At 36.4% G+C, this 27,857-nt stretch overlaps 1 protein-coding gene across 2 annotated transcripts in view; it reads left to right on the forward strand.

The window, feature by feature from the left end:
* Positions 1-26,140, forward strand: part of myom2b (myomesin 2b) — a 43,906-nt gene extending 17,766 nt beyond the window's left edge. For both annotated transcript variants that reach the window (XM_047362899.1, XM_047362898.1), the window contains exons 16-39: positions 1,927-2,048; positions 2,170-2,357; positions 3,047-3,173; positions 3,311-3,489; positions 4,679-4,793; positions 5,344-5,506; positions 5,631-5,737; positions 6,604-6,648; positions 6,948-7,084; positions 7,310-7,454; positions 8,708-8,770; positions 8,933-9,000; positions 10,516-10,629; positions 13,199-13,286; positions 13,893-13,931; positions 14,724-14,829; positions 15,407-15,473; positions 18,359-18,455; positions 19,000-19,036; positions 21,824-21,846; positions 21,947-22,002; positions 22,087-22,176; positions 25,168-25,293; positions 25,589-26,140. In XM_047362899.1, the coding sequence (XP_047218855.1) occupies positions 1,927-2,048; positions 2,170-2,357; positions 3,047-3,173; positions 3,311-3,489; positions 4,679-4,793; positions 5,344-5,506; positions 5,631-5,737; positions 6,604-6,648; positions 6,948-7,084; positions 7,310-7,454; positions 8,708-8,770; positions 8,933-9,000; positions 10,516-10,629; positions 13,199-13,286; positions 13,893-13,931; positions 14,724-14,829; positions 15,407-15,473; positions 18,359-18,455; positions 19,000-19,036; positions 21,824-21,846; positions 21,947-22,002; positions 22,087-22,176; positions 25,168-25,293; positions 25,589-25,807 (2,521 nt within the window). In that variant the 3' untranslated portion in view covers positions 25,808-26,140. The remainder of the gene's footprint in view (positions 1-1,926; positions 2,049-2,169; positions 2,358-3,046; positions 3,174-3,310; positions 3,490-4,678; positions 4,794-5,343; positions 5,507-5,630; positions 5,738-6,603; positions 6,649-6,947; positions 7,085-7,309; positions 7,455-8,707; positions 8,771-8,932; positions 9,001-10,515; positions 10,630-13,198; positions 13,287-13,892; positions 13,932-14,723; positions 14,830-15,406; positions 15,474-18,358; positions 18,456-18,999; positions 19,037-21,823; positions 21,847-21,946; positions 22,003-22,086; positions 22,177-25,167; positions 25,294-25,588) is intronic.
* The last annotated feature ends 1,717 nt before the right edge of the window (positions 26,141-27,857 follow it).

Raw genomic sequence — 27,857 nt, forward strand, 5'->3', positions numbered from 1 at the left:
CAGGTTAACAGCAGCTCAGATTAGAGAACAGGTCAATGCCACACAGAGTTCTAGCAGCAGACACATCTCTAGAACAACTGTTAAGAGGAGACTGTGTGAATCAGGCTTTCATGGTAAAATAGCTGCTAGGAAACCACTGCTGAGGACAGGCAACAAGCAGAAGAGACTTGTTTGGGCTAAAGAACACAAGGAATGGACATTAGACCAGTGGAAATCTGTGCTTTGGTCTGATGAATCCAAGTTTGAGATCTTTGGTTCCAACCCCCGTGTCTTTGTGCGGCGCAGAAGAGGTGAACGGATGGACTCTACATGCCTGGTTCCCACGGTAAAGCATGGAGGAGGTGTGATGGTGTGGGGGTGCTTTGCTGGTGGCACTGTTGGGGATTTATTCAAAATTGAAGGCATACTGAACCAGCATGGCTACCACAGCATCTTGCAGCAGCATGCTATTCCATCCGGTTTGCGTTTAGTTGGACCATCATTTATTTTTTACACACCTCCACGCTGTGTAACTGATGGTCTCAACCCCATTTATAAGGCTTGAAATCCCACTTATTAAACCTGACAGGGCACACCTGTGAAGTGAAAACCATTTCAGGTGACTACCTCTTGAAGCTCATCAACAGAATACCAAGAGTGTTCGGAGCAGTAATCAAAGCAAAAGGTGGCTACTTTGAAGAACCTAGAATATAAGACATATTTTTAGTTGTTTCACACTTTGTTGTTCAGTATATAATTCCACATGTGTTAATTCACAGTTTTGATGCCTTCAGTGTGAAGCTACAATATTCATAGTTATGAAAATAAAGAAAACTCTTTGAACGAAACGTTGTGCCCAAAACTTTTGTCTGTACTGCAGCTGTGAGTGTGTAAAGTTGCTGACCTTATGTGGATTGGCATCCAATTCAATTCAAATTCAATTCAATTCAATTCAATTCAGTTTTATTTATATAGCGCCAATTCACAACACATGTCGTCTCAAGGCACTTCACAACAGTCAGGTACATACATTCCAATTAATCCTAACCATTGAACAGTGCAGTCGGATTCAGTTATTTATTCGAAGAGGATAAAAAGTTTTTCTATCTAAGGAAACCCAGCAGATTGCATCCAGTCAGTGACGTGCAGCATTCCCTCCTCCTGGATGAGCATGTAGAGACAGTGGACAGTCACTGGCGTTGACTTTGCAGCATTCCCTCATACTGAGCATGCATGTAGCAACAGCAGAGAGGAAAAACTCCCTTTTAGCAGGAAGCAACCTCCAGCAGAACTAGGCTCAGTGTGATCGGCCATCTGCCACGACCAACTGGGGGTTTGAGAGAACAGAGCAGAGACACAAAAAGAACACAGAAGCACTGATCCAGGAGTACTTTCTATGGGAAGGAAAAGTAAATGTTAATGGATGTAGCTCCTTTAGTCGTTTCACCTAGAAAGAAAGAACAGATAAACTTTGAGCCAGTTTTCAAGGTTAGATTCTGAAAGAGAGCGCATAGAGTTAGTCACAGTAAACAATTGCCATGTCTAGGAGAGAGAAAGGGTTAAACACTGAAAGACAGGGCCATGTGGATCATCAGTAGAGGGTGAGCATTAAGTTGTTGCCAGCAGAAGCTCAGACGATTCCCTTCTCCAGAAAGGTGTCACAGGTAGACACAGAGCCAGGCCAGGTGTAGCTTCTAGGAAGAGAATAGAGAGAACAAAGTTAAAAGCTGAAATAACAGCAAATAACTGGAAAGTTCAATTCAAAAATACTTTATTAATCCCAGTTCATCCTGTTGTAGCTGTACTGTGCTGCTCACACTGCTCACAGCGGGGCCGGTCCTGAAAAGTATAAAGGGTTGAAAAAGTAAATAGATGAATGTTTTTATTTTTTTTGTGAATGATAACAATATCATAAAACCTAATTTTGATTTCTTTTTTTTTGTTCAGATTTGTGGTTAGTGGCCTGAAAACAGGAGAAACGTATGTATTCCGTGTCCAGGCAATCAATGAGCTGGGTCTCAGTGATGAATCCCAGGAATCTGCACCCCTGACTGTCAGAGCTGCACTTAGTGAGTACAGCTATACTCATAGCCGCTATTGCAGATGAAAATATAAGGATTTGTCCTATGATTATGGATGTCATATGGACAAAATAAAAATGATAACCAATCTTTGCAACTTTTTTCTTAGCAACCCCGTCTGCCCCTTATGACATTGCACTGCTTAACTGTGATGGCCGTTCAATGGTTCTGAACTGGAAGAAGCCTCTGCAGTCTGGAGGTGCAGAGATCAAGGAGTATTATGTGGATAAAAGACGCAGTGGAACCAGCATGTGGAGGGAGATTCATATTCCACCAGTCACAGAGAGACTTTATAAGGTACTTTGTAAAGAAAGTCTCTTGATACTTGTTAGATACTACATGTTGCCCAATCAGCAAATTTAATTGAATGTCACTTTTTGGCTGCTTTCTATGATGTAAAAAAAAGAAGGTTTGTAAGCTTTCCAGCTTCGACACCAATAGTGTCCAAACTCAAGTATAAAGTAGTCGTGAGCCACGACAACTAAGTATTTCCTAAAAAAAAAAAAAATGCAAAAATTGTCTTATTGTGATTTTTTTTTTCTCTGCTCAAGAAGAAACTTAACACGTACTGTTTTAATGAAATATATGAAGTAGTTGGATGTAATTTAAAAAAAAATTATCTGTAAATCTTAAACATAAAAAAGGTCTTATAACAAAATGTCCACAAAATTGAGGTCATTTGTCTATTTTCTTGGTCTGGGATTTTTTTTTTTGTCCATTCTAAGCAACAATCATGGCATATAACCCCCTGTTATTTTTCTTATTATTAAAAAGAAAATTGCTGTATTTTAAAGTTATTGAATTGGTGCATCCAGGTCTGCTTTTGAGTAAAGGTCACAAGATGTTTGTGGTCCTATTTAGTATTAATTGAAAACGAAAAAAAAACCCCAAAAAAAACATGATTCATAAGAGACAAATACTTTGTACTGTACCCAACATTTTCAGATAAAAATAATAAAAAATGTACCAAAATATTTTACTGACAGGTGGAGGGCTTGACAGAGGGAGCAGTCTATCAGTTCCATGTCTATGCAGCCAACCTGGCTGGTCTTGGACCAGCTTCCAAACATTCAGATGACTTCAAGTGCGAGGCCTGGACTATGCCAGAGCCCGGTCAGTAAATTTTATCTTCTATCTGAAATGGTTTTGAAGAAACTCGGAAACTCAAACTGAAGTCTAAATTTAATCATGCAAAGGCTGAATGGGAAATTGTTGTTCTACTTGTTAATATTTGTGTATGTATCTTTTAGGCCCTGCTTATGACCTGACGTTCTGTGAAGTGAGAGATAATTCATTGGTAGTTGAGTGGCAAAAGCCTGTCTATGCTGGTTCTGAACCAATCACAGGCTACCATGTTGAATATGCAAAGAAGGGAACCTCTGATTGGAAAACAGCCAATGAGAAAACTGTCAGTCACCGCTTCCTAAAGGTAAGGAGATCTTTAAATGCAGGTTCTTTTTTTATTGGTTTTTGGTTGCCCTAAATTTATATCCATTATTATTACAACCTAACAAACATCACAACCAAGCCTCTTTGTAGTAGTGCAGTTGCTAAAACTGTTTAATACTGACATCTAGTGGATGAAGTATTACAACTAGATTAAAAAATGGTACGTGTTGCTAAAGTGGTAGGATAGTTGCTAAGATACACACACACCAGTGAGAGATTTGACATTTATGAGATTCTGGCACGCCCATATGTACACTGATTTACTTTACTGCTATAATTTATTATTGATTGTGTAAAATATAATTAGAAGGTGGAGCATTTTCAGCTTACATTATAGGTTAGTAATAATCAAAGAATAAAAAGGTCTGAGTACAAGCAGATACAGTAAATCTTATGCTTATTTAATTTAGTCAAAATAATAATTATTGTAATAATAATAAAAAACATAACATCTGATTAAATAGTATTTCAATAACATTACTGAGTTAAAATGAAGCATCTGAGGTTCAGTGTTCCAGGATATGGAGATGGCTTTACATTCTAAAAATGACTGAATGGGCAAGTAGTTTACCACACGAAGAAAAATCTTCCCCCCAAATTCTTTGTGGACTTTGCAGTCTAATAAATTCTTAAAAGTCCCATTAACCTTGCAATTAATTAACTACACTACCACATGGAATTTGCAGCTTATTTCAGGAGGACTGAAAGAAATTCCAACACTATCCCATAGATGACAAATCTAAATAAGTTGTTTAAAATGTAATGCAATGCTTTCCTGAAACGAAAGACAGAACAGTTACCATCTGGATGCTACTAATTACAAAAATACAGCTAAGACAGTTAATAAGCTGTTAAAATAATCAAGCAAGACCGAAAAAAAACTGTGTTGATTGTTTTTATAGGAAGAGATGCATCTGTCCCTCCTAATCTAAAATATGTTTCTGGCAACAAACTGAAAATGAGCATATTTTTTAAAACAAATAATGAGATTTCTCTGCAGTTTTAAATTAGCCATCTTTATCTTCATTTTCTACCTAAAAAATAAGTTTCTAATTGTTTGCAAAATGATTTGTACATTATTCTTTTTGTAATTATTTCTAGATATATATTATTCATTGGTTTGTTCTTACTTCCATGTTTATGTTTTTTCTACTTTTGTGTTTTTCTAGGTAACAGGTCTAGAAGTTGGTACCTGCTATTTGTTCAGGGTCCGCGCAGTCAGTGCTGCAGGAGTGGGTATGGCCTCAATGCCCTCTGATCCTGTGACTGCCAAGGCTGTAGAAGGTAACCAAGCAAGAGTAGAAGATCATGATTCAGTTTTTAAATCTAAAAGATTGTATACATGGCTGTATTTTGTTTTTTCTTTTACAAACAAATGTACACTGACAGTAAAAATACAGCTAGGAAATTACGGATGGATTGACACTGCAGGATGTAACAAAATGCAAAGTATTTGCAAAGTGCACTAAAGAAAAAAAAAATACAGTGCATTCTTCTTTGCTTGTATTTGGATCGATGACATCACAAGAGGCACATAAATTATCTGGCGTTAGTAAACCTTATGGACAAGTAAACAAGTAAACACCTTAGGAGGAGGACTTTGATTATAGATATTGTAATTACTATTTTGCAATAAAATAGCCAAGCAAATAATAAAACTGAATATTACATGTTCTGTTTGTGCCTAAGTGCATCTAAAATGAGCTTAACTGATTTTGCAGGAACATCTGGCAAGCAGCTTTGACTGAAGCTAACTTTCACTAAAACACTGATTCTGACAAGCTTCCAGTGGCATTTTAATGAAAGAAAAGCCTAACTTCTCTATTTATGAAAGGTTCTCAGGAAGTCTCATGCACTGTGGATGAGAAATCAGGTGACATTGTTCTGTCGTTCGAGTCCTGCCAAATGAACGAGGGCTCTCAGTTCATCTGGAAAAAGAACTATAAAGAAATCACAGATTTCTCCAAAGGAGTGGAGATTAAAACCGAAGGCAGCCAGTAAGATCACAGACCCAATCAAGCACAACTACATTTCCACGCTTTATATTTTAATACCTATTATGTTTAGAGTCTTTTTTTACCAGCATGGTTGTCTTTGTCTCTTTCCTTCCCTGTATTACAGATCTAAGCTGATCTTTAAGAACGCAGATAAGGAAGACGCTGGAACATACTCTGTTTCTGTTGCCAGAACAAATGGAGTTTCATCCAGTTACACAATCTCAACTGAAGGTACTGATTTAATCATTATTGTGCTAGTGAGGCTCTGGTGCTTAAACACAAGGCCAAATTCTATTTAAAATGATTTATTTAACGAGGAAAGTGAGTATGCAAAATATTTGATAAAATTAGTTTTACAGTCTTAGCATCTTCAGCTTTACTTTCAGTTACACAATAGATTTTCTATTTTTTATTTTCTATTTTATGATTGTTTAAAACTTTTTTTATTACTCCTCATTCATTTAAATTGCATGAATTAATTTACCTTAAGTCAATATATTTAGATAAAAATATCGGAATCATAAAAATTTGAAAAGGTGTGTATTTTTGTTCAGACAAATACATATAAAAAGTAGAGACATGAGCAAAAAATCAAATCAAAAGAAACTGCATATCAAAGAACTGTGTAGGATGTAGCTCTGATGAAAGCAGTGAGACTGTACTTAGACCTGATTTCACTGGCATGTAGGCAATAAAAAAAATCATTACTCCTCTGATGAATACCACCTGAGCACATTGCTGATGTTATTTCAACAAGCCTTAGGTAGTCTATGCATTTTATCACAACGTCTTCGCTGGGAAAGACTTTCTGTCAAACGTTTTTTTTTTTGTATTTTCCCTTCTATTGCACCACTCTCCTACTCGGCTATAATGTGTTATTTAGTGCACCTTCCACTGCTTCTCTCCCATTTGGCCCACAGATATTTCACATTGAGACTGAATACAGTTTTATTCTTCAGGTACACAAAGTTTTATTAGCAGCAATGAGTCAGCCTTTTAATGTCTCCTAATGTTTCAGATGTTCCCTGTAAATTGAATTTGATTGCTTGTTTGTTTCAATGGCAACATGAAATGAATAAGCTTCCTTTGTTTTTCAGAGTTGGAAAAGATGCTGGCGCTCAGTTATGATATCAGACACCCAAGTACGTATCTCCATTAATCTCTTTTTGTCTCTTTTAATATATCCTCTCTCAGGCTCCTGCTTTGCTGCATCTTAAGCTACCTCATCCACTTCCTACATTTCTCTGTTTCTCTCTGTCATGCTTTTATATTTGCTTTCTTCCAACTGCTTTGAACCTTTCTCATTTCTTTATTATTTTAGGGGCATATTTCCTATTTTATTTGATCCATAAAAAAAAAAAACCTCTTACCTACTTTTGCATCACCTGCCTGATTCTGTCTTCTCCTTTATACTCCTTTCCTTTCCTTTTCTCTCCAATAGTTATCCCACTGAAATCTGAGTTGGCCTATAAGATTTTGGAAAGAGGCAGAATGAGATTTTGGCTGCAGGCTGAAGAGATTTCCTCCAAAGTCACCTACAAATTCTTTGCAAATAACAAGGAACTATCGGGAGCTGATGTAAGAGACACTCTGCTTTTTCAAAATGAAAGGCATAGAAATGATGGAAACTGTACTGTCTGCCTTCAAGGTGAACAGGCTCACTGTCTAACAGCTCCATGTTGTCTCAGGTGTTGGTTTGTTGCAACATGAAAGGCATAATCAAAGCAAAACATATATCAATCCACAAAGTCTGTCATCAAGTTTGTGTAGCTTCTCTTACAATGCAGGTGTGTTTTTCCACAGCCCAATAAGATGGGGCACGACGTCTCTACAGGTATCATCGAGTTCATCATGGATCATTTCACAGAGGAGAATGAGGGGACATTTACGTGCCAGATTACAGATGGTGGGGGCAAAGCACAGAGCTCACTGGTTCTGATTGGAGATGGTAAGCAAGGCCAGCTCTAACTATCACCACATTACTTCAAATGGAAATGGATAGACTCTACCACTGAAAAGCTTTAGCAAAGGACAATGAGTTATTTTGTCTTATTTTAGTTGGTTACAAAATGGGCTGCATGATGGCACATTTGCCTTGCAGCAATAATGTCCTGGGTTTGACTCCCTGCCGGGGGTCTTTCTGGATGGAGTTTGCATGTTCTCCCCGTGCATGCATGTGTTCTCACAGGGTACCCCGGCTTCTTCCCACAGTCCAGAAACTGTTAGGTTATTTGGTCTCTCTCAGTTGTCCTTAGGTATGAAGGGGTATATGCATAGTTGTTTGTTCTGTGTGTCTCTGTGTTGCCCTGCAATGAACTGGTGACCTGCCCAGGGTGTACCCCGCCTCTCACCCACAGACCATTACATAGACTGCTGGACATAAGCATCAAGAAGTTGGTGTAGAAAATGGATGGATGGATAGTTGGAAAACGGTATTAAAAAAACAAGAGGCGGTATGTCCAAAAGTGACTTCTTAGTCACATAACCAGCCTCAGCCCAGTTAAAAAGAGCCTATTTAGACGTGTTTTGTACTATATCTTCCTGTGTACAGCTGAATCTCAATACATGCCGGTTTTGTTCCACTGTGCTTTATCAAGTCCAAAGTCACTCCATAAACAGCTGTCTACCAGGACATTTTAGAGCACTTTGGAGAATTTGATTTCATTCTCATCAAGGATTAACACCTATCCACATTGTAAAAAAGTACCAGTCATACAAATATTAAAAAGACAGTGCTTCACTTAAACAAACTAAAGTCCAAAGGGCTTCGTTAACACAGACTGTTCAGCTATATTCCACGCTGTTTTAAAGCAGTAAGGAGTGCTCAACTAATTGTGGAATGCAGCACATTAACATACTTTTCAGTAGACCGATTGATTTAATTAGCTGTAAAACATAGTCATCAAAATGAACAAAAATAAATCTATCTGCATCTTATCAAACTTAATAATATATCAGTCTAACATTTTGAATTGAATTCCTGACAAAAAACGTTTCATATGATATTATTGCACCTACAGGGTGTGGGCCTGTGTAAAATATGTTATACCTTTAAAAAATGTAAAGGTGGGTTTGAACTTACAGATTTCATTCTCATACAAGACACTGCTATGTAGCTCTCAAAAATAACATCTCAGCATATAATGGAAGTACTTCAACCTTTTAATGCATTTCATTTGATGTACATTTCTGTGCACACAGCTTTCAAGGCTGCTTTGGCAGAGGCTGACTTTCAGAGAAGAGAGTACATTAGAGTGAAAGAGGGTAAGAAAAAAGGAATATCATCTATTTCCTTTAGAAGTGGACAATGTTTTCAAGTAGCTCAACTATGAAAACTCAAAAAGATTCTTGTCTTCTTTTGTCTAAAGAAAATACTTTTGCAAAATGTTGCTTACAGTTAAGTTTTTTCCTTTTTGTTCACAACAGGCCCCCACTTCAGTGAGTTCCTTTCGCTTCACGTTGGAGATGATTGCTCTATAACTTTGGTCTGCAAGGTATTCAGACAAGTTCAATAATTACTCAATATTTCCACCTTAAACAAATGGGCAGCTTCCCTGTGGATAACTGATTTGCCATTCTGTAGAATGAAGGTTGCAATAGTGCTTTGTAGCACCAAGACAGACAAAGTAAATAAGTATATATTGTGCTGTAAGTAATTGCTGCAGCTGTATTACCAGATGCATTACATACTTTTAGATGTAATGGGATGCATATCTTCTAAAAGAAGAATCACTTTTTAGTCAAGCTCAGGAAAGTTTTTTTTTCCCCTTAATAAATGCATTCATGATTTGAAAATTACTTTTTGTATTTCCCCATGGAATCGTGCTTTAAAATTTGTGTGAAAATTGAGTGGTTCTACTAGGCAGTCATGCAAATCAGTAATTTTTAGAAAGGTTAATCCTTTGCACTCACCATGTAATAAATTATATATATACGACATATACGTGTAAACATTTAGAGCCTACTTGATATCTGCACAACTAACCATAAAACAATCATTCCTCAATTGTCATGGCATAATTTACACTCAGTGATTTTGTTGACCTGATAGCTTTCTGATCTGAAGAAAAGTAATAAAAAAAAAGGTTTTCCTCATATAAAATTTATTTTTCCACCTTCTAAATTTAGCAATTATACATACATACTCAAAACAGTAAATGTAGCATCTTAGAAAATAATCACATTTATTTGAAAAGGTACATTTCTTTAAACTTCCCAAATCCTTTCAACTTAGCTTCACTGATCATGACTTGCTTCAGCCGTTGGGCTCTTTGTGCCAACATGAAAAGGATGTATTTGACAGGAGCTATTCAACTTAAAAGCCGTCACACTTAAAGAAGTTCAGCACAGTTTGGAAAAAACGGATCGTGCTCTAGATTTATTTGAGTCAGGATTGTCTTTTTAAGTAATTTAATGAAAACTTAAGATTTAAAGTTTACTAATTTAAATGACTGTTCATTGAAATTATGAGTAGCTGTATTGATGCTAAAAAAAGAAAAATAAAAGGCTAAATGTTATTAAACGTCTGTCCTGCGTATTCTTTATAGGTCTCTTTCTTAGTATCTGTAATATGTTTCAGCAAAACCAGTGACCAGATCTTAGACATCCCGTGGTTCCTAAAACAAACTAAATTAAAGAATAGAAATTGTCACCATTTGTGAAAACTGCTTGAAGTTTTAATAGTTTTTGTGCATAGTCACTATTTTATGGGGATGAAACAAAAAGCACAATTTTCCACACTGACTTGTTGTTTTTCAATGTTTTAATGAGCTACCTAACAAATGAATCTAGGTGACCTTAATTGGTTCCAATTAGGGCAAATGAAGAATTTATTCATCTAAGAAACCTTTTGGAGCATGTAATGGAAACAATTATAATGCGACTTGTGGGTTGCCTGTGCTTTGTAGAAATGGAGTGTGGGCTGTGTACAGGAATCTACAAGATCAAAAACATCTACCTTTTTTGTTGTTAAATGAATATTTAACAATATTAATGTTATTTTGTTGTAGGTTGCTAATTTAAAGAAGGAATCTGAGTTCCACTGGTATAAGGATGACACAGAGATTATCCCTGATGTGAAGCCTGATCTGAACTCAGGGGTGTGCAAACTGCCAATTAAGGAGGTGAGAAGAGGTTGTTTTTGTTAGTCTCCTGCAAACTTAAATTGAATGTAAACTATAGTTGTCCTAACAGAAAGTTTGTGCATTCTTGCGCTTGATTACATAAATATAGTTATGATAAAATATCGTTGACCCTTTATCAAATAATTATCGGATATTAACTTGATTCTCAAATGACTTGTCTAACCTCAGGTCTGCAAATCTAGACAGCACAGATTCCAGCAGGTCATTATTTATAAAATCAAAAGAAGCCAAAATGGAAAAGTTTGTGAAAAACTATGTATACTCCAAAACCCATGGTACCTAAAAAATATAACAAACCCAATAAATTGTTAGGAGGAGTAACGTCTTTTTGCTGGGAGCGTATTGCACTTTAAGCTCTAAAATTCAAAGATTTGTGGATAAGAAAAACAAAAACTTTTATAGAAATCTGACAAATTCATATGATGATCAAATAACCACAACAGATACAAAAATGACAGGTTAGTGTATTATCCTCTCACAAATGTGAGATGTTGCATCACAATCCTGTGAAAAACAAGGTCCTATTTTGTAAAATGTAAATATTATATTTAATATATCGATTTAAAGACCAACTTTAAATATGGTGAAAACAACAGATCATGGTTTAACCTGAATGTTAATTTGATAAATGATGACACTCCTTCACTCTGCATAAACTGTTCCTCCACCAAGGTCAGGGGTCAAGTAGTATGTGATTTTTTTTGTTTTTTACCTAGACACATTACCCAAAAATATCTACCAAGATGAAGCTAATCAAATTGGGGGAAAGTAGTAAATGATTTAAATTAATTCGGTTTAAATTAAGATCATGTTAACTGAATGTGTGTTTGCAGCTTTACAAATAATTCACTCCACTAAGCACGTTTGCATTGCTTTTTATTACCTACAGTAAGTCTTCTTTGTCCTGTCCTGGCAGCCAAGGTTGATGGTCTGGTTGTGTTCCAGTGTCAGTGGTAGAATGGGTTTACAAAAGTGGGATGTTCCTCATGCTGCACATTATTAGATGATCCTTTAGCAGAAGGAGGCAGACATGACATAAGGATGATTTAAGCAAGCCTCACTGTCATAAAATAGTGAAGCGCTGGACCCAAATGCAGGAAGGAGGCAGGAGCCAGGCAGTTGAAAATAAACAGTTTTACTTAAGAAAGAAAATTAAAAAAATCTTAAACAAGTAGTATTTATACTGGGGAATTTGATTACTAGAATGCTAGACAGGTGAGTTATCAGGCATATGGGGGACAGCTTGGCTGTGCATGGAGCTGACACACTGAAGGAAGCTACTAGGTAGATCTGGGAACAAAGAGAATAACAGAAGTGAACACTAGCAGAGATACAATCCTAGGAGTACACAGAAACCCAGATATGACAGATTGTGGACCAAGACCTAAAGAAGAAACCGGAAATCAGGAACTAAGAGCTATCAAATGTCCCTAAAGTGTCGCGATTCACAAGTGTTTGGGTTTTAGTTTTCATTTGTGTTTATTACTTTGTTTATTTATTTTTTTACATTGATTAGTTTTTTTCTTGTGTTCTGTCTTTTGACTGTCATTGCATTTATTTCTCTTAGGACTCTGCTTTTCTGTCCCTCGTGTCTTGTAGTTTCTTCGTATTTCTGATCAGCTCCATTCATGTTTATTAGTTTACCACTCTCTGCCACATCCATCAGTGTGCAATTAGCTCATTTAGTCCACCTGTGCCTGCTCATCTTACTGTTGTCACCACTCCTGTTGGACGTTGTCCCCCTGCTGGATTGTTCCATATCTTCTATGTACCTTTGAAGATAGACCTTAAATGCTGAGAAATCCTAAAATAAAGCAAACACCAGACCAAAGTCCCAAAGATTATAACCAGGGGTGGGTAGAGTGGCCAAAAATTGTTCTCAAGTAGAAGCAAAAAGTAGCCATCCAAAAAACTACTTAAGAGAAAAAAATGTATTTGTTAAACAGACTATTTGGGTACTGAGTAACTGTTTGATCAAATAGCATCTGATTTAATTTGTGAAAATTATTTTATTAGATGGAAAGTTATGTTCAAATTCCTATGGTTTAAAGAACAAAACAAAAAGTTTGTAAAAATAACTAAATAATGGAATAACAAATTAAGAAGAAAAACATTTCTCATTCCAAATTATTCACAACCTAAAACTTTTGAAACCAATACTTACAATAGGTCATGTATATATGTTAGAACAGTACAAAGTACTTCCATTGAAAATATATACTGTTTACTAAATATATATTCAACCCACCTCTAGTCACTTCATTCAGTGAAGTGACTAGAGGTGGGTAGAATGTCCAGAACTTGTTCTCAAGAAAGGGTGGTGTTACTTCACAATAATGTTAGTCAAGTAAAAGTAAAAAAGTACGATGCAGTAAAACTGCTCGTAGAAGCAAACGTTTAGCTATTTTAATTTGTACACTTCATATGATTATTTTCTTCAAAAACAAGATCTATGCATATATGTATATTATTACAATAATTTGTTTTGTATTTTATTTTTAATGTGAATCAGTTAGTGATTTTATTAATGTTTTTGTTTCTCCTCTAGTTCTCACTGAAAACAACAGGAGTGTACAAGGCCACCATCAGTGACGACAGAGGAAAAGATATGAGCCAAATTGACATATCTGGAAAAAGTAGGGAGATTTTCATGCTTCATTAATTCTAAATGTGCAAAGTAATAATTGTGTGTACAGCAGCCTTATTTTCTGAATGCATATAAATGGAATAAAGAGGTCTACAGAAAGTATAAGCCAAACAGATAGCTTAGAGGAAGATAAAAACAAAATCTATGGGAACACCAGCAAAACTCTTACTGAGCTGCAAGCTTGAAAAATCTAAAGAATCTAGAAATTGTTTTTCTGTTCAAGGTTGTTTGAAATAAGTTGACGTTGCTGCTCTTCTTGTTTCTACTGCTGTGTGAACCTTGCAAACAGATCTAGGCTTCAGCGTACTTAAAACTATCTTTCATACCTCCTGTTTCAAATGTTATTCATTATTTATTGATACAATAAAAAAAATTTAAGATGCAACACAAAAAGCAAAAGTACTCAGCACCTCAGCCTATTATAGGAAGCTTATACATTATTTATAATAGTGTGGAACTTGTAATCATTGTATAATACAGTTATTAAAGGAAGTGAAAATTTCAGTCGAGTATTTTTGGATCCTCAAGAGGGCAGCAATGTGTCTTTTAGTCTTGCCATTTGCCCTTACTCCTTGTTCATCTGCTTCTCTTCTAGCCTTTGACGAAACCATAAACAAGCTGAGCCAACTGGCTGGTAGGTATCTGAACCCTGTTTACTCACACCTAAACACCACACAAATTACTCATCTCACAAATACACATTAAAAAGAAGTAGTAAACATAAGTTGGATCATTCAGCATGATAAATTTACACCACAGTGATATCTGATTTGGTAGATGCATCACTAGGTTGATATTTTTCTGCTCTAAAATCCTGCACACTACTGAACACACACATGCACACACTCATCAGAGTGTGGCAGAAGTTGCCATGCAGGAAGCATTTGGCCATCATGTCATCAAGTGATAAAATAACCTTAAAATTCCTCTGCACTGTCACAGTGACACTGTAGAGGAGCATCATACTCCTATTTTAAGCAACATTCACTTGACAGCTCTGCAACTGCTGCTGTTGCAGGAGTAGAGGAGGGTTCATTACAGTGATAATAGGAAACTGTGGTGATGTGACCAGGTGGATGACACACTTGTCATGTGTAGCTGACAAATTGCACACAGACATGGCGTAGTATAAAAGAGCCTTTTTGTGTGTAATGGCTTCAAAAAAAGCGGATAAAGCCTCTCAGCGCTGCAGTGGTTCACTGAATGCAGCATAGTCTGCTACCCTAAATGTCCCCCTTTCTTCATTAGTGCAATTTCACTCTCAGAGCTGGACAGAGGTTAAGCAGAAAAGGAAACCCTTAGAGTGAATACCAAAACCTTTTTGGTTCAGGAAAGATAAATGATGTGTCTCTCAAAAGTCATGTTGTTCAGCAGCTGATGGTAAAACATGATTTTGATTACAAATTTGCACCATCACCTTCTTTAGGAGCCAGCGCTGCAGAACTGGTTATTAAGTGCACTGCAACAGGCATTCAGCTCCAGTGCCACATGAAGTATTATACCTCTGAGATGAACATCAGCTGGTATCACAGGTAAGGAATGTCATTTGTAAGACTATTAACAATCCAAGTATGTGCAACAAGTCATGTAAGAAGTTCAGATATACTCTATGAGAAAGTTTTTAAGTAAGCAGGATCTCATCAACACACTGACCAGAAAGGTAATTATTTAGCTTTTGTCATATGTTAAACAGCAAGAACAGCAAGCCAAATAAATCTTGTCATGGCCATTAACACGTACTTCCATTAACCCTTTTTCTTGCGCTACAATTTATTTTCCTGTTTTGTGACAGATATCACACCCCTATTATTTTTCATAAACTGCAGAGCTCCCTGTAGTTAAAGGCAATTTTACACCAGAGATTGTAAAATGCAGGAGGAGAATGTTGCACAAAAAGCAGGCAGAATGAAATAGGACATGAAAATACAATAACAGAAAAGCCGAAGATGAATGGGAGGATGAAAAGTAATGCAGATTAGCTTTTTACGGCATTCTTTTGTGAGTTTTAAAGATTAACACGTGCTTTACCTCTATGTTTGATGATGCATTAATTTACAAAATACTAAACACACATCTACACTAACTTATGCTCTGTACTCCTTTTCTCAGTGAACACAAACTTACACACAGCGACAAGACTGTGATTGGAGGAACACCCGCCATGGCAACAATGGAGGTATGATTGTATCCTGTGGTGTGCTGAACCTCATGTAATTATAAGGTGGATCATACCTACATAATCACCTAAAACCACCTACAAAGTCTTCAATGTGCCAGAGAAACAATTACCCATCAAGGATATTTACAATTTACAGTGCCTTGCAAATGTATTCTTACGTTTTAAACTTTTTTTCACTTTTTACCCATAAAGTTTGATGCATTTTATTAAGATTTTATGTGAAAGACCAACACAAAGCCATGATAGAGTATTATGGCCATTATAGATAGAAAGCAAAAGAAAGGAAAAAAAAAAAGTTTTGGGGACACGGAGGAGTACATTTCCTCCAAAAAACGTTTAAATTTCTAGATTAATTTAACATATTATATATATAAGAAAAAACTTATACCTTTTAAGAAAATGTATAATTTTCCATGATTAAAGGCATAAATTTAGATATTAAAACTAAGATATTTTCTGGCATTGTAGTCAGAAATTTGCAAGAAACGAACTCAGAATTTTACTAAGATAATAAAGTGAGATATTTGTGACAAAAAAATGCCTGATGTCTTCTAAGATTGAAGTGGTAAATCATCTGGATTTTTTTCCAAAGTGTAAGTGTAAGATCTTTTCCTGTATCAGAATGACATCTGCTAGGTGTAAATTTCGCCATGAAAGCTTTAAACGGGTTCAAGAGCACACCCCTGACAGTGAGGAAGGAGCTGCAACATGGCTGCATCGGGTCTGTACCCAGGAGATGTTCTGATACAGGAGAGGAGCCTGGATGTACATCTCCTTAATTTAACAACTTGCTGGACTTCTGGCAATTTTTTACTTTATAATGTCAGAGAGTATCTTAGTTTCAATATGGTAATTTATGCCTATTTCCATGGTTTATTTAATCAGGGAAAATTGTAAAAATTTTTTTGCAAAGTTAGGACTTTTTGGCATTTCAAAATATCCAATATCTATCTCGTAAATATGTGACATTAATCTAGAAATGTCTGAGTTTTTATTTTTTTTTTATTTTTATTTTGTGGCACTAGTGGCCTTTAAGTTGACCGACAGGAAATGTGGTGGGGAGAGAGTGAGGGGAAGACATGCAGCCAAGGTGAATGGGCCAGGATCCCGTACTGGCTGCATCGAGGACTGTAGCTTCCGTATATGGCTGGCATGCTTTGCCCTGCGCCACTACTATGCCCAGATATATTTAAGTTTTTTGCTGGAAATGTACTCCTCATTGGCCATATAATTTTTGAACTTTTATCTACAATGGCCCTAATACACGTACAAACCAGTGCTACGAAGTGGAATAAAAATTGTATATGATTTTCTGTTACACAAAAAATGTGAAAAGTAGAAAAGTGTGACATGCATATGTATCCTTCACCTTAACCCTAATACCTCAAAACAAAATCATCCACAACCAACTGCCTTAATTAGCCACCTAATTCGTAATAGAGTCAATCTGTGTGTAACTAAATCTAAAGCCAAGTTTAAATACAGCTGTTGTGTGAAGATCTCAAAGCCTAGAAAACATTGGGGAACAAACAGTTCTCAACATCATGAAGACCAAGGGTACACAGGTCAGGGATAGTTTATATAACAAAATTGTATACTTAGACATTTCACTGAGCACAGTTGAATTTATTATCTGAAACTGGAAACAGTATGGCATAACTCAAAACCTACGAAGACATGGCTGTCCATCTAAACTGACAGCACGGGCAAGGAAAGCAATTAAGCAGAGAAGCAGGATGCCTATGGTAACTCTGAAGGAGCAGCAGAGATCCACAGCTCAGATGGGAGAATCTACTGACAGAACGTTTTTGCACTCCACAAATGTGGAGTTATGAAATACTGGCCTTTAAAAGCAATAAGAAGTCTCATTTGAAGTTTGCTACAAGTCACATAGAGGGCACAGCAAACATGTAGAATGTGCTCTGATCAAATAAGACCATAATTTGGTGTTTTGCATTCATGCACAAAACTAACATTGCTCATCACCCTGAACACACCATCACCACAATGAAGCATGGTGTCGGCTGCATTATGCTGTGGGGATGCATTTCTTGAGCAGGGACATTGAAGCTGATCAGGTGTGATGAGAATATACATGTACCTAAATACTGGGGGTCTGAGGAGAGGAGATGGTTGGTGCATGTAGAGCTTTTGTGTCAGAGTGTGATGTGGATGATTTGGTGGAAGCTGCTTTTCAAACCTATCTGTGGCAAGTCTTAAGCATCACCGTTTACAGATGCTCTTTATCCATGCCATGACTGAGTTATTTGGTAGAGAAGAATTAGCAAAAATGACTCTATCAAACTGACATACCCCAAGAGACATGCAGCTGTTCTTGCAGTAAAACTTAGTTTTACAAAGTACTGATTTGAAGGTGAAGAGAGGCTGAACACAAATGCATGCCACACGTTTTAGATTTTTATTATTTTTTTTAGGTTGAAAATTGTATATTCTTTTCCTTTCACTTTACATTTATGTACTTGTTGGACATTCTTGTCTTTTCTATCACGTATAATTAATAAAAAACACGTTGAAATTCCTGACTGTAACAAGACAAAATGTGAAAAGAATTTAATTAAATTCAATTCAGTTTATTTATATAGCGTCAATTCACAACACATGTCATCTCAAGGCACTTCACAAAAGTCAGGTACATACATTCCAAATGAAAAATAAAATTCAAAATTAAAGGGTTTGAAAACTTATGCAAGGCACTGTAGATGTTAAAGTTAATAAAACTAGTTCAACAAAGCTGCAACTTTATCCTTTTTGTCAGTAAATGTTAGAGCAATAATTAATGGATATTTTGAGGCTATGAGGTTGTAAACACTGTGCAGATGAGGTTGTAGATCACATTGTTGAGCAGATTCACTAATTCACAGGTAATTGAGCCCATGGAGAAGGATAAAGGAGCCTACTCCATCGTAATCACCAACTCAGAAAGCTCCCATAAACGAACCCTGGATCTCAGTGGCGATGGTCAGTGACTTTCCTCTCTCACCTTTAGTTTTTACTAGATCAGTGACCAGAAAAAATGCAATAGCTTTATTTATATGTCTTTCAAGGACATCAGTTTGTATGCTTGAACTTTCAAGTGCTACTCCAATCATAGACAAGAATGCACGAGTATAAAACAGTCTCCAACCCTTAAGGCCTGAAACTCACTGCAAAAAAAGATAAAAAGTTTGTTGTTTACTCCTTTACAAAAAAGGGCAGCAGCTGGAATTCATGATGGCTGCAATCCTATATGTCTACTTTCAGAATGTCTCTGTATGACATCTGTGTCTTTCAATATTTGCACTATCCTCCTCTACAGTTATACTTTGAAAGATACTGAACAAATGCATTACACCCATGTTGCGTTATTTCTCTCCTGTCCCCACTGCTGCAGTTTAAAAGATAGTGCTGAGTATCTTGATTTTATGAAGATTGATTTTTTTGCAGTAAATTGCTCTGAAACAATACAAAGGAGGCATCAGTGTTGTGAACAGTGGCATTGACTGTCAGCTCTTGTGTTTTGCAGTGTATGAGAAGGCATATGCTGAGTTCCAGAAGCTCAAGTAAGATGACACACTGATGGCTGTTCTTTACTTTTGCCTTAAGGTGTATATTTAGTAACAGTTTCCTTCAAATTTGGCTTGTAGGTTTCACATTCAGGTTTCAGTTGCTCAATCTAATGAATTCCCTGGATAATTTACAGTCAAGCACAAAAAACACAAAAATCCCTTTTAATCCTTGTAATGCAGAAAGTTCACTTGTATTTTTCACTGAAACTTTTAATAGGATTTACCTTCTAGAAATAATATCTTTCAGAAATTTGTTGATTTCCTTTTGCTGTTGGAGTGTATTTGGGAGTTGAACTTTGAGGCAATGGTAACTGAAACTGTATAACAAAAATTAGCTCTTATCATATAGTGTTTGTCTTGTAAGTATAGCATTTTAAAATTCCTTGTATAGGCAGCACAACTATGACTGTATTTGATACAGGATTTATGATATCAAATAGAAATCTAAACATTTAATACTTAGAAACTTTTAGAAATCCTCGTTCCATCCATCCATCCATCCCTCCATGACTATTTGTAGTATATTTGTGAAACAGTAATATTTAATAAATTAGAATGTGTGTTCCAATGACGATTGTTTGTCAGTAAATGTTAGAGAGTATTTCTGAATACAACAATCTTTACGTAGGTGTAAAACATACCTTTCAAAAAGCCCACATTTCTCTATTAAAAAAAGTTATATAAAGTGTTTTCATTAGCTGTAAGCAAAACCTCCTCTTAATTAATAGAAATTAACACTTGGAAACATCTGTTTTATGTGCAGTTAATAGATATAATGCATTTAATTTACTGAGCTAAGTTACTAAAATAAATTACCATTTCAACAATATTGTCATTTACTGAGTGGGTCTGTATACAGTGCGGCCCAACCATCAACAGGGCTAAACTAACCTTATGATATTTTTTAAGCCAGATCAATGTTTTGCATTATTTGATGAACTGTAGTCATTCTACTTCAAGCTTCCTGCAGATAACAGAGCTCTTTAAACTAAATCCAAGTCCAGCCACCCTATGATAGAAGCTCATGTCAGTCAGTTTCATCTGGGATCTCATTCTTTGTCATGATTCAATAAGATACATCAATAAATCAAGAGCTTCACTTTTTGACTCATATTCTTAATTTACCAGGAGAGGCAGGAGCAGCACCCAAATTAGTGACTTCAATCATCTCCCGCTTCATCCTGTCATCACTAAAAGAAAATACACCAAGATACCTGAACCTCTCCTCTTGAGGGAAGACTAAAACTGGCATGGGGGGAGCAATCCACCTTTTTTGACAACCAACACCTGAGACATGGAGGCAATGACTCTCATCCTGGGTGTTTCATACTTGGCTATAAATTGCTATATGCCAAAGGTGGGGAACTCCTGTCCTCAAGGGCCAATGTCCTGCAATTTTTACTTGTCTCTGGTCCAACACACATGAATCAAATTGTTGAATAACCTCCTCAGTATGCATTCAAGTTCTGTACATTTGATTGAGGTGTGTTGAAGCAGTGATGCATCTAAAGAATGCAGCACACCAGCACTGTGAGGACTGAAGTTGCCCACCTCTGTTTTAAAAGATGCTCCCTTGAAATGGCAAACCTGTATGAGCCCAGCTTAAACTTGAAACAGGCTCAACTTTGTGCAGAGAATGAGTGCATCCACAAGGCTCCTCCTAAAACCAAGGCGTAACAATGTATAAAAGCCTCTTTTCTAAAACCCTTGAGTAACATTTCCCAAGCTAAGTGTGAACACTCTCTGATCACTTTCCTAAAAATTGGAAACACCACCCCACTCTGCCAATTGACATGTGCTTTCCCAGTCCACAAGTGGCACCCTACCACCAGGGAACTGAGGAACTATCTCATCAACCTCTTCCATGTTGATGGATAGTCCTTGCTCCAAGAATTTAGCCTTTGCCTGCAGCAGTTCAGCCTCAAAAGCATACAGAACCTGAGATGAATGGAGTTAAATTTGTATAACCCTAATGAAATCTAAAAAGCGTAAGTAGACTGTACTCAACAATTAAACGAAGGGAAACTATAATAATAATAATAGTAACAATACTAATGATAATAATAATACGTTTAAGATTTCAAAAGGTTCACTCCCTTTCTGGGAACTACTCTAGTATAATATTATCCAAAATAGGAACCAAGGGTTATAAATAGAATCAGTCACAAAACTGGGATCCTGTGTGGACCTTTGTCTAATTTAGTATCTCATGATTTTTGGACATCGACTTAAAAAAGAAAAAAGTGAGAAAAACAGTAAAAGCCCGAGTGCTCACCTGCATGCAGAGTAGAGATCATCCACATCCCATTTCTAATTAAAATTCAAAGAGAGACATTTATCAACAGATTTTACAAACACATTGAAACAAGTGACACCCTGCTGCCCTTTTGATTGAGCATCAACATGCCAAGAGCAGAATAGAGTTCTTCCTGCCATCTGGTCCGGTAGCTGACCTCTAGCCCTGCCATGCTGCTCCAACAGCCCCATACCAAATAAATCTTTTTTTCCAAGTGAAAGGTTTAGAAATCTTCTAAACAGTGTAATAGGATTTGGCAGCACACCCAGATTTCCTTCTGACAAACCATCTGACCACCGCAAGTTAATCAGCAATAGAAAAGATCGTGCCTGCTCTCAAAAACAGAGCCAGAAATGGAGATGCAGACATTTGGTGGTTATATTTTTGTGTTATTTGGTACATTTTAATTTGAAGTTTTTTACCAAGGTGTAAATATTAGCAGTGTTCTTTCTTTTATAAAATATCTAACTTTATTTGTATTTCAGGGCTGAGGCATATGCTGAAAAGAGTGAGTTCAACCCTTTTACTGCTGCAGCTTTTTATTTCAATTACTCTGTATTTTTAAATAAAAAAATAGAGTGATAATGTTAACAATGGTTTGTTTTCAGACCGTGGAAAAGTTGTGGGAGGTCTGCCTGATGTTGTCACCATAATGGAAAAGAAAGTGAGTGTCTATATGTGTTTAGATATCTGGAATCTATAGCACTGCAGGCACACATCTAATAAATCACCCCTTTTTCTTTTATAGACCCTAAGTTTAACATGTACAGTCTGCGGAGACCCCAAACCTCAGGTGTCATGGCTGAAGAACGGTGCAGAAGTTGAACCTGATGACCAGGTATATGACCTGACACTTGACAAACAAAAAGATCCAATTATATTTCACAACCTGCCCTTAATTTAACATGCTTGACTGCAGCACTTAATGAAACAATCATGTAAACCCAGTCAACCACCATTTGTGCTTTTATCTGATTCCTGAAAATGAAATAATACAGCAACATCAGTGTTTCTTGCTTTGACCAATCAATGTAAAAATCCAACACAACAGCAGCAGGACTTTTATTTTGACCAGTGGCATGAAACAAGTCCATGCAACTGTAGGGCGTGATGTAGTGAGCCTAACTACTTTTAAAGGTTGTCCAGCCATTGTGGCATCACAAATACAGCTACTTGCTCAGAATCCCATTTTGCTACAGCTAGCAGCACATTGAAAACTGTATTACTGTTGTTGTTTTCAACAAAAGCACCTAAACATCTGCAATTGAGATTAGGCAGCATGTGTTTGTGGAAGGTGTTTAATTCTGAAAAATATATCCAAAAACTGAAACTGTGATGTTTCTTCTCAAGTTCTGAAACTCAAACATAAATCTGCTGACATTAACGATTTTGTCGCAATCTTGCAACCCTGGCTGTTGTGAGTGTTGACAAATACAGAGAAGGTTGTGGCTCTAGTTAAGTATTTTTTACAACAAAAAAGGATATGCTTAATGTTGAATGGGTGTGTGGTGCAAATGAAATGCACATAGATAACCTTTAAAAGGCATATACACTACATTGCCAAAAGTATTTTGTCTACCTTTACTTGTAGATGAACTTTGATGACATCCTATTTTTAATCTATTAGGGCGAATTTGTTGATGGACCCACAATTGCTGGCAATAGCAACTCTAACTATTCTGTAAACATCTTCCACAAGGTTTAGGAATGTGTTCATAGTTAAATGAGAAAACCAGAATTGCAGCCTCTGCTGTTCAAGTATGTTGAGGTCAGGACTCTGTGCTGGCCAGTCAAGTTTCTCTACACCACACTTTATACACATGCAGCCATGGAAGTGATTGTACAATTGGAATTCATTAATTTGGTTATGTGATCCAATACGTTTTGCAATATAGAGTGTCAATATTTTTACAACTTTTCCTTTCAATTTGTCTTCAGACATGTAGCTCATGATGTTCATATTTACATGACCAAAATCAAGAAATACTTCAAAAGTGAGGTTAAGGCAGCAGAGACAAAGGTTGCTGACGAGTAATGAGATTGTAGCTGAAAAATCAACATAGTTAATGCATATCACAATGTCCAAGACACAAGTAGTGATAGTAAAGTCTCCGGCTCTAACTTGAATCCATAAAAGGAAGATTTATTTGCGATATATCTAGTAAGGATGAGTAAGTTCATCGAAATGTTGTATGAGAGCAGTAGCTTGGAGACCTAACAAACTGGTGCCATATGGAGGCTTTTAAAAGCATTCTGTCAGAAGCCTAGTATGCATGAAATTCACCACAGTAGCAAATGGCAAATTGCAATACACACAAACTTTGCTCCAGTTCTTATCAGCATTGTTATTCTAATGTGTAATTCTAGTGTGTCATTAGAATAGCCAACATTATATTGATGAACCTTTCAAAGATTGACGAATCTTTCATTATTCAATCTCACTTTTCTCCACATATTTAGTCCATGTTTTTTGTGAGGGTGTAGGTGTCAAACATTTTTTCTAAGGCACCGTCTATTATGCCACTTAAACTCTATAAGTCAGTCTATAGTTAATTTCAACACAACCAGTTGTTTGGCACTAATGTGATGGAATGAAGAGATGTTTTGTACTGAAGGAGGACATATAAAGAGCAAAAACTGCTGCTGTAGAAAGTCTTTTCTTACATGATAAGCATTTTGTTTGCAAAACAGCTTTGGTTACCTCCATGGTCGAGCTGTTTACTCCTTGCCTCAGCTATTTGTTGTAGCTCACAACAATAATAACTATTTGTTGTAGCGTAGGGACCCCTTTGGCAAGTTCCCCATAAAACAGTATTTTCTGAACCAAGAAAACAGTCTGAAACAGTAGAGAAAACAATAATTTTTCAGTGTGGATCAAGATTACATGTCAGCATCAATATCTCACTCCTTGTTTTGAAGGAAGATTTAGAAACAGACTTTTTGTCATCAAAAAAGTGTCTTAAAATCCCTTATCTGTTTTAAAAACCAAACGAAAGCCTGATTATGATTTATATATGTTTCGTACTTTCATGATTTATAGATTTTTAGGCTCCACAACATGGTATTCGCTCCTTAGTTGAGTCTTGTAGATGGATGTTTCTTTATGACCGTAATTAAAGGAAACAAAATATGTCAGTGGATTTTAGGTGAGATCTGTATTAAGAACAAAGTCTTTCATCAATAATAAAAAATCAATCTACAATACCTTATACCCATACATACCAACCAATGTAAGTTTATACAGTCGGTCTTGAATCGGTACACTCTCTTTGAACAGCATCCTGCGGCTCCTGACAGCTTTGAAGATTTAAGTTTGAGAATCTGTAGTCCAGGAGGAATTTCTCTGCAAGTTTTTCCTTTTCTTTATTCATTCTTGCCTCTGCTAATAATCCATGTATAACAAGAATTGCTATCCTTGGTGATATGTTTCTTGAACCCAAAGGGATGCTTCTCACGTAACTTGTTAGCTGAGATGCTGCAGAAGGTATGAAGATGAACAGAAAAACAAATAGAGATTTACATAGAGGAAGAGAATATTACTCTGAGCCCCGGAACAAAATAATTTAAGGAGTTTGAATGGATGTGAAATTAGTCAACTAATATAAAAATAAATGTCAATTTATCTATCCAGTGCATGTATATTAGAAATGCCAAAGAATTGCTCAGAGAAGATACAATTTGAAGTTTATTACTCTACTATGGGCTCAAAATAAAGAAAAGTTTAAATCTAACATGAAATACAACCTATTCCGAGTGGTAAATGGTTAACTTCATGTGCTACCCATCTCACATTTTTAACCTTTGATTTCTTTTTTCATCTTCTTTGCAGTATGTGGTTTCTATAGACCAGGGTAAGTTTGCTAGTCTGACAATCAAAGGTGTTTCCATGGAGAATTCTGGGAGATATACGATGATTGTCCAGAACAAATATGGAGGGGAATCTGTGGATATAGTGGTGAGTGTCTCTGCTGTAAACCACAAATGACTGGATTTACTCAAAGCTATGACATTTCACTGACCATCTGTGGCCACTTTATTGCCTGAAAGTGGGATATATAAATATATATTTATATATATATATTGTCAAAGCTTTTTGATATTTTGACAGAAACTTCAAAGGCTCAAAATGATTTCTTTTAGTACCTTTTGCTTGAAAGCTGAATGCATTTGGTACTCCACCTTAAGTTAGAAAAATGCATGAATTTCAATGTTTTACAGTTTTGCAGTACTGTTGCCGCTTCTCTCTCCAGGTCAGTGTGTACCGCCACGGTGAGAAAATCCCTGAAGCAAAACCAGCTCTGACCCCTAAAACGATCATCCCTCCTAAACTCCCCATCGAGATCCCTCAGCCCAAGACCCAGCCTGCCCCCTCTGGATCTAGTCCTGCCCCCCCTGCTTCAAGTCCCGCTGCTCCAAAGGCAGCCCCGGGGAGAGGGATAAAGAGTCCCACTCCTTCTCGGAGAAAGTAAAAAGCATGATAGCCACAAATGAGAAGGGAGCATATTCACGCACCACTGCACATATAGACCACACATAGAAGCTTTCAATGGTCATCTCTATCTGGTATGAAATGGAGCTGAATCATTTGCAATTAAATTAAGAGTCCAGAAAACCTTGATAAGTAAAATAAGTCTTTTGATTGTAAGACGATGCAACCTATTCAGTCTCTTTTAAGGTATATTTTATCAAAACAACAAAAATGTGTATAAGTGAACAGAGTGGGATAAGTAAATTGTTCATATCTGGAAAAGTCAGATTTAGAAATTGAAAGTAACTGAAATGAAATAAAGCTGGAAGTTCAAGAGTGAGTAAATTGTGTTCCATTGGATCTGTGTCAGTCTATTTTCAGTTCAACATCCGTCCATCCATCCATCCATCCATCCATCCATCCATCCATCCATCCATCCATCCATCCTGTTTATTCTGAGATTACTTAGCCAACAGAGGAAAAGAACCACAAGTTTATCCAATTAAATACATAATATTAATATAGGAACTGGTTATACGTATAATGCAAAATTCTTAAAAAAACTGCCACACAAACACAATTTGTTTCAAAATCTTAAAATACCATATAAGAAGATAACATCACATTTTACTACCAACAAGGTGGTTTCTGAAGAGCTTTCTGCAGAACCCTTTGCATGTACCATTTAACAATGAAAAAAATCTAGACCCTGGGTCAGGTCTTTGCTGGATTTTATCGTATTTGTTCATGACATGACATTCAGAAAGTGATATTTGCTATACATAGGCAGGCCTCCGTCCTCTTTTTTTTGCCTATGGCTTGGACAGTGTTCCGTAAAAAAGACAGTTTTGGACAGTTTTCCTTAAAAAGTGAACAGAAGACTTCTGAAATAAAACAACCCGTCAAAATCTAATTATCAAGACTACGTCAGTTAACTACAGCAAACTTAGTAGTCTGGGTTTTTTTCTGAGGGTGGTAGTAGAGCTACATGGCAAAATAGGAATCTACCCAGCTAACTCTGAGAGCAAGTAAGGTAAAGCACACTTTAGTCAAAACTCTAAAGAGTAGAGAAAAGTTTGCAAGGGAAACGAGGTGGTAAAAATGGCAGTTATTAGACTCTCTTGGGAAAAAAAAAGAATAATTATTTTGTTTATTATTTTGAGATTAAAGTCAGAATGTTGATAAAAAAAAAAGTGGAATTGATGAAAAGAAAAAAGTGGAAAACTTCTATCAACAATAAATTTAAAATGACTCTGGCACAAAGATATCTGACAATCATGCCTTTTGTAAATTAGCTATTACTTTAGAATAGGATTTTATAGCAAAAGAGAAACTTTCTCTCTCAGCATATAAACATTCTGTGGACGCACACCCTTAGTCAGGCTATCCCGACGTATATCAAATCCACTTGGAAAGAATAAAGCAGTTTCTGCATTTTCCTCATTCTTTAACCTGTTAAGCCCTAAGTGGTTTTAGAGCATCTTCTGCCTGAAATTACATACCTTAAATAAATCAAGTATAGCTCCACAGTTATAAGGCCTACATGCAAACTTCTGGTACCTGTGTAAAGGTAAGACATAAAATAATATTTTCCCAGTGGAAACACTATTGTAACGGTTACCGTGTCAGATTTATTTGTGATTAAACAAAGAAAAAATAAACATTTTTGAGCTTTTTTCTAGATGAAAATTGCAAAACACTATGTAAATCCTTTGGAATTCCATGGAGAACCCCCGGGATCCATTCATCCACATCTTCACTATAATTGCAGCAAATTTGGCCAGAATAAGTTGAAGCATGTATGTTCAACAAAAGTTTTAGAGGGCAATGTGCCAGGCGGAAATGCCAGTTAGGCAAAGGGTGCCAGAACTTTCCCAAATGTGTTTTTTACCTCATAAAAAGGAAATAAAAGGGAATCTGGTCAAATAAAAGTGCTGATTTCCATTGTAGGAGTCCTTCTGCATATGACATAGCCTTTAGGTATGACAAATACCCTGTGTAACATCAAAATGTACAGTTGCAAACATAACTGGAAGCTAGCGAGGTAGTGT

The sequence above is a fragment of the Girardinichthys multiradiatus genome, chromosome 4 (assembly GCF_021462225.1).
Source record: "Girardinichthys multiradiatus isolate DD_20200921_A chromosome 4, DD_fGirMul_XY1, whole genome shotgun sequence".
NCBI lineage: Eukaryota > Metazoa > Chordata > Actinopteri > Cyprinodontiformes > Goodeidae > Girardinichthys > Girardinichthys multiradiatus.